The sequence below is a fragment of the Balaenoptera acutorostrata genome, chromosome 3 (genome assembly GCF_949987535.1).
Source record: "Balaenoptera acutorostrata chromosome 3, mBalAcu1.1, whole genome shotgun sequence".
NCBI lineage: Eukaryota > Metazoa > Chordata > Mammalia > Artiodactyla > Balaenopteridae > Balaenoptera > Balaenoptera acutorostrata.
Window position 1 is genome coordinate 83,001,006 of NC_080066.1, and position 19,944 is coordinate 83,020,949.

Below are 19,944 nucleotides of genomic sequence, written 5' to 3' on the forward strand. Positions count from 1 at the left end.
TACTTACACTAAAAACATTATTTGTTGTTTACCTGAAATTCAAATTTAACTGGACAGCTTGTATTTTTATTTGCTAAATCTGAGGACCCTAATATTACCTGAAGTTGTTGATTAAAAGATCATGATAGATTTTAGAAGTAATAATAGCATGTACATTTTTTAAAATTAATTAATTAATTTATTTATTTTTGGCTGCGTTGGATCTTTGTTGCTGCTCGTGGGCTTTCTCTAGTTGCGGCAAGCGGGGACTACTCTTCGTTGCAGCGCGCGGGCTTCTCATTTCAGTGGCTTCTCTCGTTGCGGATCATGGGCTCTAGGCGCGCGGGCTTCAGTAGTTGTGGCACACGGGCTTAGTTGCTCTGGGGCATGTGAGATCTTCTCAGACCAGGGCTCGAACCCATTTCCCCTGCATTGGCAAGTGGATTCTTAACCACTGCGCCACCAGGGGAGCCCCTGAGGTTTGTTTTTGATTAGACATTTCTGGGGAATTGTACAGGGTCTCAGAAAACATGGATTTACTCTCTCTCCTGTTGATAGCAAGGCACCAAGTTTCTGGGGCTAATTTTAAAATTTTTCTGCCGAAAAAAAAAAAAGAGAGCGAGAGAAAGTCTGAAAAAAGTGATGTGAAACCTTCTGAGATGTGCAGCCTTTTAATCTGTTACTTATTCTCACTGTACTCACTTAGTCTCTCAGAATCTCAGAATTAGAACTGATCCTAAGAGTTATCTATTTCTCATTGTTAGTTTTCTTGTAAGTGAGGGGGATCAGATTAATGATCCCCAAAGCCATTTCTTGCCTGCAATTCTAGATTATAGTTTATGAGTAGTATAATGATAGCATAGTACGTATAATTATACCTACATGCTTTTACTTGCATCACTGGATTTATTGCCCATAAGAATACTGAGATGTAGGCAATGTAGGTGATAGTATCCTCATTTTACTGCATATAACCATTATAATATGGAAATAAAGGTAATAAATAAGTGGTAAAGCAGCCCTATAGCTAGGTCTCTGAATACCAGGTCTGTTTTTACTACATTTAGCAATCTGGACTGTTCAGGATGAACTCTGGTTGAGATCTGATTTCTTGTGGTTTGACTTTTGTGCTTTTTGTTTTCTTATTTGGATGTGTTAGGAATCTTATGACTATTAAGGATTTTAATACACTTACAAAGATATTTACTTTTTAATAGCAAAGTTCAGATATTTGTTACTTAGATGAGGTGACATTTCTGGGGAAAGAGAGTCTGCAAATTTGTCTTCAAATTATAGTGTGTAGACAACTCTAGACAACTCTATTCTTCTTGAAAGGCCTAGCTGGACTTTGGTGTGGGTAAGGTCACCCATAGTCAGAGCTGGGTGTGGGGTGGGTAGACTATTCCTATCCTTCTCACGGGTTAGCATCAATCATCAAGAATTGGAATAAAAATCATTCTTCTTTGACTAATTAACAATGGGCATGGTAATTTCAATGTCTGACTACATTCCTCTCTGTTTGATGGGGACACACCTTTCTCCACAGCTCTGAGAGAACACATTGTTCAAGTCTGTGTCATCATAAACATTTATGAGATGATCAATTTTCAAAATTTACAAATGATAACTGTGTACACGTCTTCCCATCTCTGTGTGCCCAGGATTCCTTTACCATGAGGTCCTCCCTACAGGCTGTGGCACTCTGGGGAAGGAAGGCACCTCCTCACAGCATCACTGCCATCATGATCACTGATGACCAGCAAATGATTGTGACGGGAAGTCAAGAGGGTCAACTCTGCCTCTGGAATCTCTCATCTGAACTAAAGGTGAGTGAAAACTATTACTATTGAAGCAGGTAGAGCTCATAAAATAAACACAGCTTGCTGCTTCTGCCCGCAATGACAGTGGAAGTTTTGCATGGTTGTTAAAAAGTTACTTACCAAAGTAATAAATGGGTTTTACTTCTGAATTTGGAAACATGAAGTATTATATGATGGATCAAGATCATATTTGAAAATTATATTATGAATATCACCAATCTTAGCTACCAGTTAAGTGTTATCATGCTTTAAGCTATGCTGAGTTTTACTATTTTATATCCTGAATTATATGTTTAAGTAACTGAACTACGGACATGTAAGTATAATTCTAAAAATTATGGCTCATTAATCTAAACAAAGGGCACCCTTGAAAACCACTATTAACTAAATGAGTAATATTTTAATTATCTGTGTGTTTCTGCCAGTTTGGCCTTCTTGCCATTCTTTTAGTCTCTGCTTGCCTGTGATTTTTACAGGTCACATCAAAAAGCTCTAAATCCAATTTACTATTGTCGTCCTCCTATTTCAGAACCTGACCTCACCTAGGATTTGGCCCATTGATTAGCAATTAATTGTTCTTGTCCCAACTCATAAACATTTAACATATTGGAATAGATATTTGCTTAGCTCTAGGAGCCTCTAGACCCAATTTGAACACTTAAACTAATGATGTACTTAAAGTATACTGCCCTCATTAGGAAGGCTTTTAAAGATCAAAGACTATTTTTAGCCTTTAAAGTTTGTAACTTTAAAACCTAAATTAACAATTAATTGTAATTATGTTTTATAGTGTAATTAATTAACATCTGCCATCACTGAGCAGTTACACTACAGGACTGCCAAAAACTGCAAGCAGATCAGCTCAGCTCAATGTTTATGAACATTCCTGAAAGAAGGACTGGGTATATTGCAACAGCTGAGCTTTGAAATTGGCCCTTGCCTTTATTATCTCTTACAGTCTAAACTTAAAATCCTAAATGGCTTAAACTATCTTGCTACTTTTTCTAATATTGGAGTGTAGTGTTTCCTGGCTGAAGTAGTTGTCTTGTAATATGTAGGTTGCTATAAGCTTAAGAAATTTGGAATCCTAGCATCTATATCTTTTTACATATGTTCCTGGTATTTATTCAACATACATTTATTGGGTGCATTTTATACGTTAGGCAGTACGGTGGGTACCTGAGTTCAAACGTGAATGAGAAGACCTGGTACTGGCTGCACAACTGGTTGCAGTGTCGTAGAGGAAGGACATAGGCTAGTAACTGCCAGTGCAGTTATGTTATAATACAGGGTGCTCCTTGTGGGGGTCAGTCTGTACTTCATCTTCAGTGGGAATAGTTATTTCATGCTTTTCTTAGGAGCAAGTCTTCTGCTTGGGGTTAGAGCAATGGGAAGGGAGATGCTATTGGCATCTAGTGGGCAGAGGCCAGGGATGCTGCCGTAGTGCACATGACAGCCCCTCACAGCAAAAAAATTATTCCACCCCAAATTCTAATAGTTGCTGATATTGAGAAATCACGGTTAGAAATATGAGGTGGGAATGGGAATCAGATTGGCAGGGGTGTAAGGAACAAGAAGAATCATTGAGAAGACTTAAGAAGGAGATTGGATCAGTTTTATGTTTTGGAAATTCACTGTGAGGACATTGTGAAAAAGTTAGTAACACAAGTAAGATATTGATTAGTATGAGTGTGAGATTTTCCACATAAGGGTTTTCCTTAAGATTTTCTATGGCTAATCATAGGACCAGAAAGAATGAACATCTTCTCTTATTTTTCCTTTGAATCTTGCCCCTACATGACAATGGGTCAACTATTAGCAGGGAAGATTCTAGGCTTTTCAAAAATCAGGGCATTTTTGAGTTCTCAACAAATCCTCTTGGTATCTGTAAGATAGTCAAGTGGGTGTTCCATCACTGATATTTTAATGCTTAGTAGTTTAATTTGATTTTTGTTTTAAAATATAGAGATAAAGGAATAATTCAGCCAGAGGAAGAAGAAGAGAGGCCTTGAAGACAAGGGAGATTTGAAGAGAGGTTATGACCACGTGGTTGATTGAGTGGCTGTAGGGCAGCTTGAGGCCGATGGGCATAGCAGGGGAAGACAGTAGGAAGGGGAGAAGGACACTGCAGGGAGGTGGGGTGTAAAATGAACTGGGAGCTCTTTATTTCTTCCTTGTACTAAATGTGGAAAGCTTCTTCCCCTCTCCAAAAGGGTTTAGGTAAGAGAATAATCACGCTCTGTAGTCTTAAACGCTCACTCACCACCAAATAAAGTGGAAAAACAAACCTAAGGACACTCACTTATGCAGTCATTAGACGAACTACACAGATGCCTTTTGTCACAGGTATAGATTCCTCCTTCAGGTTTCTCAGAGTCTAGTGGAGGAGACAGACATGTAATTAGGAAGCTGTAAAGTGGTGGGATACACACTGTCTCTATGAATTTGACCTTACTATGTATCTTATATAAGTAGAATCATACAGTATTTATCCTTTTGCAACTGGCTTATTTCACGAAACACAATGTCCTCATACATGCTGTGGGATATGTCAGAATATCCTTCCCTTTTAAGGCTCAATAACATTCCATTGTATTTATATACCACATTTTGTTTATCCATTCCTCAGTGGACATTTGGATTGCTTCCACCTTTTGACCATTGTGAACGATGCTGCCATGAACCTGGGTGTATAAACGTATGTTTGAGTCCCTGCTTTCACTTTTTTGGGCTGTACTCAGAAGTAGAACTGATGGATTATATGGTAGTTCTATTTTAAAATTTTTGAGGAACTTCTAAACTGTTTTCTACAGTGGCTGCACCATTTTATATTCCCACTAGCAGTGTGCAAGCGTTCCCATTTTCTCAACATCTTCACCAACACTTGTTATTTTCTATTGCTGCTGTTGTTTTTTTAATAGCCATCCTAATCAGTGAGAACTGTGCTTTTCAAGGGAAAGCCTTTCTGAGGGTGATGCCTGAGCTGAATTCTAAAGGATGTATCAGACTTGAACAGGAAAAGCAGGTGGGAGGAGATTGCAGACAGAATGATAAGTGTGTGTGTGGAAGGCAGGACTATTTTGCCTTCAGGGAACTGGTGAAAGCAGTGGAGCAGACCTGGAACATAAAGGGCAAATTAGAGGTGACAGGCACATCTGGAAAGGACAGAGCAGACTCAACGTGGAATCTGACATGCTGCGGAGATTAGATTTTTTTTTTTTTTTTTTTTTAACTAGCAATCGCTAACACTACGTGCTAATTAAAAGCAGTGGCAATATTAAGGGATTTTGAGGAGATGACATAATACTATTTTATTATATTTGTAATTTAGAATATCACTTGGTATTAAGGGCACATTGAAGGGAGAAGGAGATGAGGTAAGGGACAGGGACTTTGGGCAGGAGGCTTCTACAGTAATGTAGTCAGGAAAGTTCTTGACTATGAACCAAATCAGTGGCAATGGGAATGAAGAGGAGATGAAACCTGGAATGATGTTAAGAGGAGAGAATGGACAGAACTGAGAAACCAGTTGGATGTGAGCTAAAGGAGCAGGAACAGGCAAAGATACCTTCCAGATTTGGGGTTTGGGAGATGGGTAGGACTGGTAGAATGAGAGTATCATGTTTCTGTATAAGAAATAGAGATGATTAGAGAATAGGAATAGGGAAGGAAAGAAGCTGATTTAAGGTCTGTACATGGAGTATCCAAGCATTCATTAGGGGATTGAGTACACATCTCAGACTTTCCCTGTCCATGGGTGGTGGGATGGCAGGGTGCAGGGGAGCTGGAGAATAAGTGTCTCCCTGTCCTGGCTGCTCATCACGTATCTAGGTTAAGCATTCTGCTTCCAGGCTCAGGGTCTGACTCCCAAAGCCCTGTGCTCTCCCCAGAACTTTGTGAGGTCTGCCAATGGGGAGCTTCTCCAAGTCCCATGCTAGGAACTTCCTCTCTTGGGCCTTTTGGTCTTGATTGCTGGCATTCATCATACCTGTGAGCATAGAAAAAGTTGAACTCTGAACATTCTCTCAGGTATATTCTCTTAGTATCAGTATGTTCTATTTTTCTTCCTGTTTTATACTCAGAAGGAAACACGACAGTGACAAAATGAAGAACAGCAATGTTGAGTAGAGAAAAAGAATAGAGGTCTTGGTCAAAATCTAGGTCTGTTATTTACCAACTCTGTAGTGTTGGGCAAATGACTTCTATTCTTCGAGCCCTAATTTCCTCAGCTGTGAAATGGGGATTAAACCCTGTTCATAGTTGCATGAGTGCCTGGAATATGGTATATGCTCATCAAGTTGTGTGTTCTTTTCCCTTTTCTATTTGTACTATGGTGGGAGTGAGGGGGACCAATACTTCATAAAGGTGGAGCCCACGAATAGAAGTAAAGGTTTCCTGGATTTCATCATGGCAATGACTAGGTGTGATTGTAGAGGTTTTTGTTATTCTTCACAGCAGAATGTGTGATAAAATGAGGAGATTAGAGTGAATTGTCACAGCTTATTCAACTACATGTGAAGATTTAGTAGCAGAATGAAGACTTCATATGAAAGGCAATGGTGTTCTCTTCTGACATTTTGTCCCTAGTGGATTTTCTCTGGAGGAGGAGTATCTTTGATTTGCCCTGATTCATTGCTTAATTTGGTCTGTAATGTATAGGACAAGGGTTAAATTCATAGAGGTACGCTTTCCCAAGTGTGATGATAGGGAAAGATAGTATGTTGTTTTCTGAGATGGAACCTGTATTTCCCAGGAGGAAGGTAGAGAACTTGGATTGTAAGTGATTAGAACCAACTGCAAAATGCTCTTTGTAGCACTAGAAATTTATTCTGATAACAGATCTTTTAAAGAAATATTTCGATTAATATAGAAATAAGAGGAAGGCAGAGAACAATTATGTTATGAAATAATTTGTTCTTATTGTTATGGTTGGATTATGAGGAACAGACTTCTTTCACACATGAGATAATGGAAGAATTAGTCCTTGGTGTCATTTTTAAAATTCACACATAGGAGAAAAAGTTGGCATTTTGAAATGGCATTTTAACTAAGCTGGCTTAGTTAAAATTTTATTTCTAATGTTGACAAGTTAATTTTTACTGTTTCTGAGGCAGGAATTCAAATAAGGCATTATAATGGTTACAAAAAGGGTAATATTTTCTCTGCATTATTTTGTAAACTCATTTCTGAATTCTGAAATCTGCACATAAATATGCTACTATTGTTTGAGGCACATTTTGTGCATAATAAACGTCAACACTGATTTATTTGTATTCAAAACCTAGATGTTGTAAAACAGGTCCAGCAGTCATCTAGGTTTCATGACAGTTGCAAAACAAAAAACAAAAAAAAATGTGTGTAACACAGTTCCTTTACCTAGAAGTTTATTATTCTGGGGATTTTGATATGCCATATATCAGTTTTCCTGAAACTTATGTACAGCAAAAACATAATATAACAGCATTCCTAATTAGAATTATGAATAATTATATAATGTCATGTTATATTCTTCTACTAAAAAGTTTACAGCTATTTAAACACTTACCCTCATCATTTTCAGATTTCGGCCAAAGAACTTCTTTTTGGTCACTCAGCTTCAGTGGCGTGTTTGGCGAGAGCGAGAGACTTCTCTAAACAGCCCTTCATAGTTAGTGCTGCTGAAAATGGGTAGGTAAGACGTGTGGAACTGTGCACCCTTTTCTGTTCCTTCTCCCTTTTTAAAAACTCTGATGGGATACAGAATTCTAGGGCTGAAGGAAACGTTAGTGATTAACATATTCCTTTTACATATAGGAAAAGTTAGATCTTGAATGGTTGAATAACTTGTGTGACAGTCCCAAGGAAAGTAATCAGTACTATGACTCTCAATCTTTAAACATCCCAACATGTATCAGGCCTTGTGGTTGCCTCATTGTGTAAAGGATGTTGGCAAATGCCGCCTACTATAGAACTGAAAATGGAAAAGTCTGGGCGCTTGTCTTTTTTCATGTAGTAACTCACTTTGAGCTAGTAAGCAAATCCATGCAAGCCTTCATAGTTTTGTGAAACAATTCAGCAGTTATGATCTTTATGTTGTACACTTGTCTGATATCATTTTAAAACAGAGGAGAGGACTCACTTATAATTGGGACGTGGGAGTGAGAAGGAGAAGGAACATAGTGATCTGGGTGCAGTTTCTTGGAAGGAGGTTTGTTCCAATGAAACAGGACTTAGCTGTAGGAAAAAGCCCCACTGATGGAAGAGCTACTGTGAACTACTCTGCTGATGAGATGTTTGCCAAACTACACTCAGGAATGCGGAATCCATTCAGCATGTGTTTGCGAATGAGGGATTGGGTTGCTGGTTGAAACAAGAGAATCTCCTCCTTTTTTGTTTTTAACCCAAGGAGAAATTATATGGCTTAGAATTCTGAGACCCAAAAGAAGAATGAGGAATCAAGTGTCCAACTTTTAAAAATGGAATAGTTTAACAAAATGGCTAGTGGTACAGACATCAAAGAGATACCTATTCTCATAGCTTATAGCAAAGACATAATTGTTATACTTAGAGAGATTGAACTTTGGAGGAAGCAAAAATGAAATGTCCTAGTACATTCTTTTTAAACAACTGCTTAGCTTTCATACACTAGGGCTGCCTCGAAGCCTGCTACATAGGCTGAGATATTTATTCCCAATCTAGAGAATTTGGGGGATGGTTAGTTCTTCTGAGACTACTTGCACCATTGATAAAATTAATAGCTGAGTGAGAAATAGATCTGAAAAGTATAACTGAGTTCTACCTTGAGGTTTTTGTCCATAGTGGTCTAGCTCCAAAAAAGAAACTAGGGGTTAATGGACATATTCTTGATGATAGATGAATTCAGCTGTATAAGTCCTATAAATATGATTGTTAAAGAGCCAAGGAGTCTGATTGGTCTTCCTTTTCCAAGATGATTTGAATTTTCTTTGGGGTCTGACACCTTGCATCTATGAGATTCTCCTTAGGCAGTACCTACACTTTAGCTACTGCATACTTAGCAAATCCTAATTCAATCTGCTGAAACTTGTTAAAATTACTAGGCTCGACCTATTACTTCCTAAGTAACAATGATATATATATATTTTTTTTAGCTTTTAAAAGTCCTAGGAAGTGACCGTTGGCTTAACATTTCTGCTTCCAACGTTATCAGATTCATGCTGATCATGACTTGCTTCCTGACTTTTAGTTTTTCATTTTTTTCACTTAGTATTACTTCATCTATAGGCAAAAATCCTAATATTCAGGAACCCCAGTGAATTCCAGGATAAATGAAAGGAAATAAACACCTGGAACCTGATGTTGAAATGATGGAATGCAGAAGAAAAAGAGAAGAGCCTGAAAGTAGGCGATGAGAAAAAGCAGATTACTTTTAAAGGAAAGTTAATTAAACTGAGAGCTGACTTCTTAACAGTAAAATGAGAATTAGATAGCAGTGAAATATCTTTTAAAAGTTGAGAGAAAATATCTATCAACTTAGAGTTATATCTCTAGCAAAATCATCTTCAAAAAATTAGGGCAAAACAGTAACATTTAAGACAAATACTGAGAGTGTTCACTGCCAACAGACCCTCTATAAATAATGAAATTCGAAATTATGTTTTTCAGTAAGAATAATGATTTCAGAAGGAAGATCTGATGGAAGAAGGAATATTGAACAAAACCCAGCAAAGTTTTAGAAAATTTAAATAAGCACAGATTATATTACAATATTGTTTATATGTACCTCCCATCCACCTCCCCCCCACATACACAAAATCCTAATCAACAACTGCATATCATAAGTGTAGCGATCAGACTCCGTGTGTTCTGGTGTTCTAGAGGTGGGTAAAGATGGTGATTAACCTTAGACTTTAAGCTAGATATACATGCTGACATTTCCAGGGTAGCTGCTAAAAGAACAGACAAAAGAAATAAAAATGAAAGAAACAGAATATATATCTTCCAATTTAAAAAAAGAAAAAGAATGTTGTTTAATCCAAAGGGGACAACAATAAATGAGACAAATAGCACAAAATAAGGTAATTGAAATAAATCTGAATAAACCAGTAATCTCAATTAAGTAAAGGGACTAAGCCCATCAGTTAAATTACAAAGATTGTCAGACAATTTAAAAAACAAGAACAGCATAAGGATATATAAAAGTTAAAAGTAAATGGATGGAAAGAGATTTATCGGGCAAATACTAATGAAATTAATGTTAATATAGCCGTTTTAGTATTATATTAATAAATATATATAGTTAATAAAACCTTAAGGCAAAAAAGCCTTGACATTGATAAAGAGAGTTATTACTATTAATAAAATTTCCAACTACCAGCAAGAGATGATACTAGAGAGATAGGCAGGCAGGCACCCAGCCTTAGAGTCTTCTAGGATAGTGTTCATCAAACCTAAGCCTGCATCAGGACCACTTTCAGAGCTTGTTTAAATACAAATTTCTCGGCCCCATTCCCGGAGACACAGGTTTAGTAGGTCTGGGCTGAGGTTCAAGAACTTGCATTTCTAACATGTTCCTGGAGAGTCCTATGCTGCTGGTTTAGAGGAAAATATTTGAAATAGTGGGTACCCCACATTTGCGGCAGTGAGAGAATGTGTGAGTTCAAGAATGACTTGGGAAGCTCATTGGTGATGATACCATTCATTGAGAATGAGAACAAAGGAGGGAAGGTGTTATGCGTCATTTTAAGTATGAGGAGTGTGAAGTCCTGCAAGTCATCCAGGTGGAAACATCTAATTACTAGTTGTGTGTGGAAATCTAGAGTCCAGTGAATAGGTCTGGACTTCCAACATCATATAGTTGGTGCCTGCAGTCATGGGAGTAGATGACTCATCAAGAGAGAGTGTGAAATATGAGAATGTAAGAAAGCCTAAGATACTAAGGAAAACCAACATTTAAGAAATAGGCATAAGAAGATGGGAGCTTGAGAATGCCAAAGAAAACCCAAACGTGTAACTGAAGACAAAAGTGAGTTTGAAGAATGTAATGTACTTGTAATTCAAGATGGCAAACCAAGCATTCATATGTATCTCCTTTCCCTCTAGATGCTTCATTAAAATTTGAGCAAAACGATAACAGTGTTATAAGCACACAAATATGAGAATAAGAATAGGGCCAAGAGAAAACAGTGTACTTTTGAGAGATAGAAAGTGGATGAAAGAGTAGTGACTGATTTATGCATCCATTGAATGAATTTTTATTGAAGCGCTCAAGTGGGGATGTAGAGTTGAATAAGAAAGAAAGGCTCTTTCTCAAGGAGTTTTTAGTGGGACTATAATAATATAATTTTATATGTTATGGATTTTTTCCTGTGTGATTTTCTTTTCATTGAAATTTAAAAATTAAGAATTTAAAAAATTTTGGAAATTGTTAAATTAACTTTTTATAATTGAAGGTGATTTAATCTATGTACAAAGTTGGGGAACAGTATTTGAAAAGAAAAAGAAGAATGTTCATTTTAATAGTTATTTTTCATGTCTTCCTATTAGATACATAACTGAGCAGTTCCAGCTAACATGCCAATGCTACTTTTGATATACAACAAATTTGCTTTTCTTTCTTTAATAGAATTGATTGGCAAGGAGTCAACTTTTACTATGTGATATTTTTGTATTTTTTTCCAATTTAAGGTAGAAAATAAGATGATAAGCAAACCAACAGGGAAGGCATTAGAATCCAAGAGAGTTTAGAAACATTAGTATCACTGGGAGAGCTTTTATTGATGCCCAGGCTCCAACCTTAGAAACTGTGATTTAATTAGTCTGGCTTGATGTCTGGGTTGGGTCCCAGACACCAGTATTTTTAAAAACCTCCCTGATAAATCTAACGTAGAGCAAGAGTTTTAGAACCACTGGTTTAGAGATAGAGTTATCTAGAAACAGGTTAACTGACCAGGAGCTTTGCAATACCCCACATGCCAGGACCCCAACACAGAGCCATGAAATTAGAATCTCTGAGGAGAAATTTTTATATATTCACAGGTGATTCTTGATGCACAGCTAGAGTTGAGAACCACACTGATAAACTCAAATTTTTTGTAGAGCTAAAATTTCATATTGATGGCTGCTTAAAGTTCCATTTCTTTACATATATATATACACACACACACATATATCCTTTGAGATATATTATTTCAATTTCTACCTTTTTCTCAGTCTTATTTTTCACACACACACACACACACACACACACACACTTTCCCCCTGTTTTATTGAGTTGTGTGTCTTTTCAGATTACCTCAAATCCTTTTTGGCATACAGTTGGATATAAACAGAGAGAAATAAAATCACTATGAATATTTAGTTCTATATCTAAGATATGGTTTTTCAACCTCAGCACTAATGACATTGTGGACCACGGAAGAATTCTTTGTTGTGGGGACTATCCTGTGCGTTGTAGGATGTTTAACAGCATCCCTGGCCTTTCCCCACTAGATGCCAGTATCGTGTTCCTAGTTGTGACAACTAAAAATGTCTCTAAACATTGTCAAATGTCCTTTGTGGGGCAAAATCAGCCTAGGTTGAGAACCATTGATTTAAAGATTGATTTCCAGTGTTTGGCTAAAAATAAACCCCAAAGCCTGCAAACACCAAATGCATATAGCGTTTACTGTTATTGGTCTGTGTCTTTTGCTTCTTAATAGCGGCTCTCCCTTAAAGCCAATAAAGCTTTCATTTTTCTTCCTTGGAAAATGTTGCTTATGTGTTGAAACTGTCAAAACTGAAGAATATTATCAAACAACTCTGAAACAGCCATTCTGGTTTTTGTGAACTGAAATCATACAGATTTAAACTGCCCTATACTGGATGTATTTGTAACTGTATTTCATAACTGTATCTATATCTTTGTAACATATGTAACCAAGTCAGAGTTTTCTAAACAATGAGAATTTTCTAACAATTTAGTGGCAAGGATGGTTTCAGGATTTCAGGAGAAGCAAAGAAATAAAGCGTATCAATGACAGACCAAATGTGGCCTCTTGGTGGCACTGTTTATTTTTACAAAAATGATACCTGAGCTCCAAAAGATGCAACACTTGATGTATTATGCTTTTCAGAATATGTAGTTTAAGTTCAATAAAATAAATCATTTTCAAGAAGATGCAGTTTCCATAGAAAGATTGTTGTACTGTCACTCTCCCAGGCTGTGATAGCTGCATCCCCACAATTTGTTGTAGGTCAGGTTGGCACTCAAGTAAGGTTTGTAGGCTGGTGGCAGGGTGTAATTACCAAAACAAAATGACATAGATACAGCATGTCATCCCTGCTAATGACCACAACATTTTCTTGCCCAGTAATCTGTAACAAAAAACCACATAAATGATCAGCCTGCATTTAAGTGCAGCACTAAAGAAAAACTTGGTGGCACAAAAATTATTCCAGCCAATTGAGTGGAAATGACAGAGAATAATACAAAGTTATCTCTGCTAGGGAGATGTGTGTTTGGAATGTCACCAATGGACAGTGCGTGGAGAAGGCCACACTTCCTTACAGGCACACTGCAATCTGTGTAAGTATGTTCACTTCCTTGAGAACATCTCCAGATTCTACAGCTCCTTCAGAGCATTTGCTAAGCACACATTTAAAGACATGTCTTTAGAGGGATTATTTTCTTGAATTTTTTTTTTTTTTGTCATTAGAATAGAATACTGTCAGTTATCATCTGTTATTTTTGGCATTTTTCTTTCCCCAAAGTAACTATTCAACCAATTTTTTTTCTTATTCTTTCTCTTATTTCTGTATCTTTCTAACATAGACAAATTTGAAAAACAATTTCCTTATTTTTCCTTAGTTACACTCACGAAACACACGCACACAGTGACCCACACGTGAAACGATTCCATTTTATTGACATACAGTTTTATAAAGCAAAGAAGTTTTTTTTTTTTTTTTTTTTGCTTCCAGTTTAAACCTTTTTTGGATGGATAGGTTCTGAATTTCTTATTTATGAAAACAGAGCAAGAGGCACAGCCTTAATCTTTATAATAACTTCCCAATACTTAAAAGAGATTCTGGCTTTTGGTATGTGGACTCCAAGCATATGTAAGGTATGAGTCCATGGTACTGACACTGCTTTTTATATTGTATGCATTGCTTTTAGCATTGATGACTTGCATTGAAACATTCGTGAACTCCTTTCTGGGATCAAAACCTGAATAGCGAGAGAGCTTGTCAAGGGTAGATTATATTACTCAAACTTTCATAAAAGCCATTCTCAAAATTTATTTGGCACAAAAATTCCTCAAATGCTTTTCAAACACTTTTATTTCTTCTTAAGATGTAGCAGTGTTGCTAGGGTAAGAAGCCTGGTTTTTGTTGTTTAGTTCTACATAGCATTCCAGAATTAATATAATTGTGAGCTTTCCATGACTTGGAATAAGATTAGTTCTTCCCAAAACAGCCCCCTTCTCCAGAAAAATGATGAAATGCAAGTCAGATAAATGGCAAAATTAACACTTCAGAAGTGTAGAATAATTGAACTAAAAGAAATTTTAGTTGTTATTTAGCCTAATACCTTAGTTGAATAGATGATAAAATTAAAATCCAGAGAAGTCTTCACCGCAGCCAAAATTACGTTAATTGCTAGTGATAATTAAACTTTTGCTTTGAATTCAATTTGCATAGTATTACCACTGCTCATTCCGGATGATAGGAGAAGGCTGGCTTCTGTGTTGTGGAGAATATCAAGATGTTCTTATAATTGATGCCAAAAGTTTGGTTATTATTCACACTTTCATATCATCTCAGTCTCCGGATTGGATCAACTGCATGTGCATTGTTCATTCCATGAGAATTCAAGGTAAGAGTTAGGTATTATCTAACACTAGAGATAGCGTATAAAAATATCGCCCTTGAATTATTTGTTAAATTACTGGGCAAGAGTTCAGAATGCTTCTTTATGTTTACCTACTGGTAGGGATAGCTCTCTAAGCCAGATAAAGAAAAACTGAGAACATCCATCCCAGTGGTTCAAATCACTGGAAAGTCAGCAAGAGGTCATGAGGAAGTGGAAAGAGGAGACACTGTGTTTCCATGACCCAGTTCTGCTTTGATACATTTTAAGAGTGACAAGCAGGCGTTTGTTGTGGATTAACAGGAGTCTTGGATTTGCCCTGCTGTATCTTCTGGATGTAGTGATGAAGAGAATTCAGTTCCTGTAATGAGGGAAGGCTGGCTCCTTACTTATTTCTGAAATAGGAAGGTGTAATTAGTATTGCCAGCGTGATGGTTTGCAATGTGGTTCTGCTTTTAGTGGTGCTCTCCTTTTACATGGGAGTCACTTTGAAATTGCAAAACAAATTTAGAATGTGATCTAAAATGTTTACTTTTTTAATTAAAAAAACCAGCTGAGTATTTTCTACCTACATGCCCTGCATAATCCTTAAATAACTATGAAATGATCTTTAGAGCAACCAGTTATAACAGTGGTCAGCTTATATATGACCTTTGTTGTTTTTACAGAAGATTCTCTCTTGGTAGTGTCAGTAGCTGGTGAGCTCAAAGTATGGGATCTCTCTTCATCTATCAACAGCATTCAGGTTGGCTTGTGTAACTATCCTTTATTCTCCAATTTCAAGCATATGTATTGACATTTTTTAAATTATAAGAGTGTTACATTCTCATTGTTAAAAGTCCAAATAATGTATAAGTATATAAGTTTTACGTCCATGTATTTTTTCCTTATCTCTCTTCCAAGTTGTGAGCATTGGTAACAATTGCATGGTATCTTTCCAACCTTTTCTCTCTATGTATACAAATGTTTTTATCTACACGCACATGCGCGCGTGCACACACACACAAACATTGATTATATTTTAATTTAAAAAGTCCATGGTGGAATATTTCCCTGTCCCTTACAGCAGAAGACCCCATTTCTTCTGGCTCTTTGTGAGCTGTGGCAATGGGGGTAACATACACTGGGAGTCCAGTATGTTCACCTGCTCCCTGGCATCAGGCTACAAGTCGAGGTGATGGACAAAAGAACGGTCATAGAATTTGTGCAGTTGACAGAACTGTTTCAACTGCCCCATACTCTGGACTATCCTTCAGAATTTCTTGGTTGGGAAAACCTGGGAATTGTGTTGGCATACTGAGCCCAAAAAACACACACCCAGCGTTATCAGAAACTTATTGAGAACATAGCGTTCTAAGTGTTCTGTGCTGGCTACGCTTCTGTCTTTTCAAAACATTTTGTTTGTTTTTCTATGTTAGCAATTAAGATACTGCAAGGGATTTTGAAAAAATTATTTTACTTTTTTTTGTTTTATCTTTCTGCCATATCTGAAAGTCAGTAACTTATTCATATCTTTATATTCTCAGTATCCTGCAGCAAATTTCCTGACAGAATGTTTGTTGAATGATTGTATATAATGAATTCTTGAATTCAAGTGGGTTTCCTTTTCATGGTTTCTTTTGCAAAGTAACTTTCTTAGTTCAGAAAACTCAAAAGGAAAATTGGGTGCTTTTTTATAGTAACAGTGTGATCTACTTCAGGCTTAGAGGGGAGGAGTCTTCTCATACAGTTTTATATAAATTAACTAGAACTAGTACTAAAATGTTTTTATTCCTTTTGAAGGAAAAGCAAGATGTTTATGAAAAGGAATCCAAATTTCTTAATTCCCTGAACTGCCGGACAATACGATTTTGCACGTATACAGAGAGACTTCTACTGGTGGTATTTTCTAAATGTTGGAAGGTATTATAAAATAACATAATAAGTACCAGTGATACACAAATGTAATTTGATTTTTATCTTGTTCAGTGCAACAATTATAAGAATATGTTTTAAATATGATACAAACTTTTTATAATATTATTACCGCAGCAGGGAATTACTTGTCTTTTATGACTGACTTTTATCAGTTTTCCTCTCACTACAGTGGGTAATTTTGCTTCCCAGGATATTGTATATATAAAGTATACCCTAATTTTATTAATAACAAACTATTATAATAGTGAGCATTTGTCTCAGATTATTTTAAAGAGTTGATGCCTGCACTTTATAGTTAAAAAGAAAACTAATACTTTTCACCTACATACATTGGTCTTATTTTTATATATTTTTTCTTTTTCTGCTTTGTCACTACATTTGTTTTTAGGGACTATATACATTCTTTTCTTGTGAATATATTCACTGACATCTCCAAGAAGAAAGGAAAGCTAAGTTATTATCATTTGATAGCATCCTTTTTTTCTCTGATGTTTCATATACTTGGCTCAGTTAACAAAACTATATTGTCTTACTTAAAGGCTTATAATATATTTTTGAACTAAAATGTAAAGTAGATGGTTCAACATGTACTTTAGGATTTCTACTGTATCAACTTCTTTTGTGTGTAATAAATTTTTCAAATGTTCAGGTTTGACTCTCCATATGGAAAGAATAAAATTGCATAGAAAATTTGGGATTTTTGGTCTCTGTGCTTAATGGGCACATTCTGGAATGATACTGTCAGATAGTTTGTCCACTGAAACCTACCTAGGATAAATGTGAAAAAATAAGTACTAGTGAAATATTATCTTGGTCCATGAGTATAGTGTGGCCTGTTATGATACTTAATACTTCATATTAATAATTAATATGTTGTTGCATTAACACTGTTATCTAAATAGTCTTGATAAGCGTAATTTATCTTTCTCCTTGGTAGATTAGATTGGAAGCTTCTGTTAATGGGCATCATTCCTTCTGTGTTTTAGGTCTACGATTATTGTGATTTTTCTCTTCTTTGGACTGAAGTTAGTGGGAGCGGGCAGTTCTTTGCTGGTGGAGAGGTGCTTGCTGCTCACAGAATCATCATCTGGACAGAAGATGGTCACAGTTATATCTATCAGCTGCTGAACAGGTGGGCTCAGATGGGAGCGGCATACAAAACATTCAGGTAGAAAATGAACTTTGGGAGGTTTATTATGGAAAAATCCCCACATGCTGCCCATGATCAAAAACCAGAACAAAACAACTTTGGCACTAGAAGATTTACTCTGGGCTTGGTAGGCTTCAGCCTTTGTATAAAACAGCAGGGGACGAAGGAATGAGATTAACCATGTATAACTTGTACAGCTGGTGCTGGGTTTTCAAAAAGTCACTTGTAATTATTAACCCAACAATTTCTAACTAGAGTTTAGAAACTTGAATGGTACCATCCGGCTTTTGAAAGTGGGAGGGGAAAACACGAATAAAGAACCCCAAAGTTCTAAACTTTGCTTTTTATTTTTCACTATGCAGTGGGCTTTCAAAAAGCATATACCCTGCTGATGGAAGAGTGCTTAAAGAGACCATTTATCCTCATTTACTGTGCTCTACTTCTGTGCAGGAAAATAAGGTAATGCAAGAAAAGAATGACTGCCTCAAAGCTGGTTTCACTCCACTTCTCAGATAAGTGTTGCTTTGTCTGTAACAGAGTCTGGCTTGAAAAAATTGAATTGAAGAATCACATCAAGTTGTTAACGAGAAAATTAAATCTAATTGTTAATGGCTACTGAAGAAAACTTGGCCTTTAGAAAAGCTATTTTTTAAGTCTGCTTAACTAAACAATACATATTTATTATGGAATAATTATAAATGATAAAAAAGGGAGAATTAAAATTTCTAATTTTACCGCCATAAATATTCACTATGAATATTTTTATTTTTCTTATTTACTTATTTTAATTGGAAAATGTTCAAATATTTGAAAGGTTGTAAGAATAGTACAATGACCAGTCATATACCCTTTACCTAGATTCACCAATTGTCAACATTCGCCGTATTTATTTCCTCTCCCTCTCTCATTCTCTCTTTCTCTCTTCCTCTCTCTCCCCCACCATATATATATATACATACACATTTTTTCCACTGACCTTTCTAATAGGTAGTTTGATACAAAGTTATTAACATTTTGATGTATCTACTTCAATTTTTAAACTTTATCAAATGGCTTATATCCTGCTTTTTTTTATTCTTAAGGAAGCTGTATATTGAGATCATTTTCACATGCATTTAGCTATTCTTCTGAATAAATGTTCTTGTTAAAACAAATATAATTATGATTCCTGGCAGAGAGTTGAGGATGTAATTGTGGGTTTTCACTTGACTGAGTTATATCTTTGACACTCTATGAAGCCTGAAAATTTAAGCAGTTAGTTTACTTTAGTGTCAATGAAAGTGGTTTTTTTTTTTACCTATTGGACTTAGTCATCAGTTAATTATCCAAAAAGGTATTTCATGGAGAATGGAGGAGTTTTGAATTATTGATGTGTCAAACAACGAAGCATGTTACTTTTTACAGTGATGGTTTGCTTAATTAGGCAGCATAGCTGCTGCAAATCATATGGTTCAGTATCATCTCTTTAACATCTCTGTGAGGTTTTGTTGCAAAAACTTGATTAAGAGTGTCAGCCAAAAATTGGAACTTCAAGTACCACTAGGGCATAGGCAAACTTTAGAGTTATGGTGTGGAATACTATTTCTAAAGTCATTTGTCGGTTGCAATAGAGCCTTGTTTCGCTGTTGATCACAAAAGCTTTATTGTGGCTTACTCAGAAAGGCATTTTAAGTTATTTTTTAAAGGACTTTCCCTTTTTAGCTCCCGAATGCATTTTTACAAAGCACAGTTTGCCCTGAAAGCTAGATATAAGAAATATCCTTTAGGAGCTTCTAGTCTACTGCAAATATCAACGCTATACATAACTATGAGGAAAAAGAACAGCGATTACAAATTAACTTAAAAAAATACTAATCTTATGGGAAGCCACCTTGCTTTGTGTCTCAAAAGGTGAAAGCATAGATTTGTGAGTCTTCTGTCGATGTATAATTCTTGTTTAGACAACCACAGTTGTTTCTGTATCTTAAAAGTGGGAAGTACTTGGAAACCAGTGAAAATGAATAGAATAATCTGAAACAAAAAGAAGCTGGTCTACTCATCTGTAGACCTTTGCTTGCCCTTTATCCGGCCAAGAAACTAAATTCAGACGTTGTTCTCCCTATTCAAAACATCACCAATATTCACTAAGTATAAGACTTCTTATTGTTTCGTGCAGTTACAAAGTAATGAAAGCATTTTCATGGCGTAGGGAGGTGAGTTTGATAGATACAATGAACTTAGAGAAGTATGCTCTGTAAACATGTTTTTTGGAGTGATGCCATAGAATTAAA

General features: G+C 36.2%; 1 protein-coding gene across 1 annotated transcript in view; it reads left to right on the top strand.

Annotated features, from left to right (window-relative positions):
* Positions 1–19,944, top strand: part of WDR72 (WD repeat domain 72) — a 202,100-nt gene that overhangs the window by 12,452 nt on the left and 169,704 nt on the right. Inside the window, exons 2-9 of the mRNA XM_057544023.1 lie at positions 1,641–1,805; positions 7,360–7,466; positions 13,245–13,323; positions 14,439–14,613; positions 15,276–15,352; positions 16,390–16,509; positions 17,511–17,656; positions 18,037–18,136. Coding sequence (XP_057400006.1) covers positions 1,653–1,805; positions 7,360–7,466; positions 13,245–13,323; positions 14,439–14,613; positions 15,276–15,352; positions 16,390–16,509; positions 17,511–17,656; positions 18,037–18,136 — 957 coding nt within the window. The 5' untranslated portion in view covers positions 1,641–1,652. The remainder of the gene's footprint in view (positions 1–1,640; positions 1,806–7,359; positions 7,467–13,244; positions 13,324–14,438; positions 14,614–15,275; positions 15,353–16,389; positions 16,510–17,510; positions 17,657–18,036; positions 18,137–19,944) is intronic.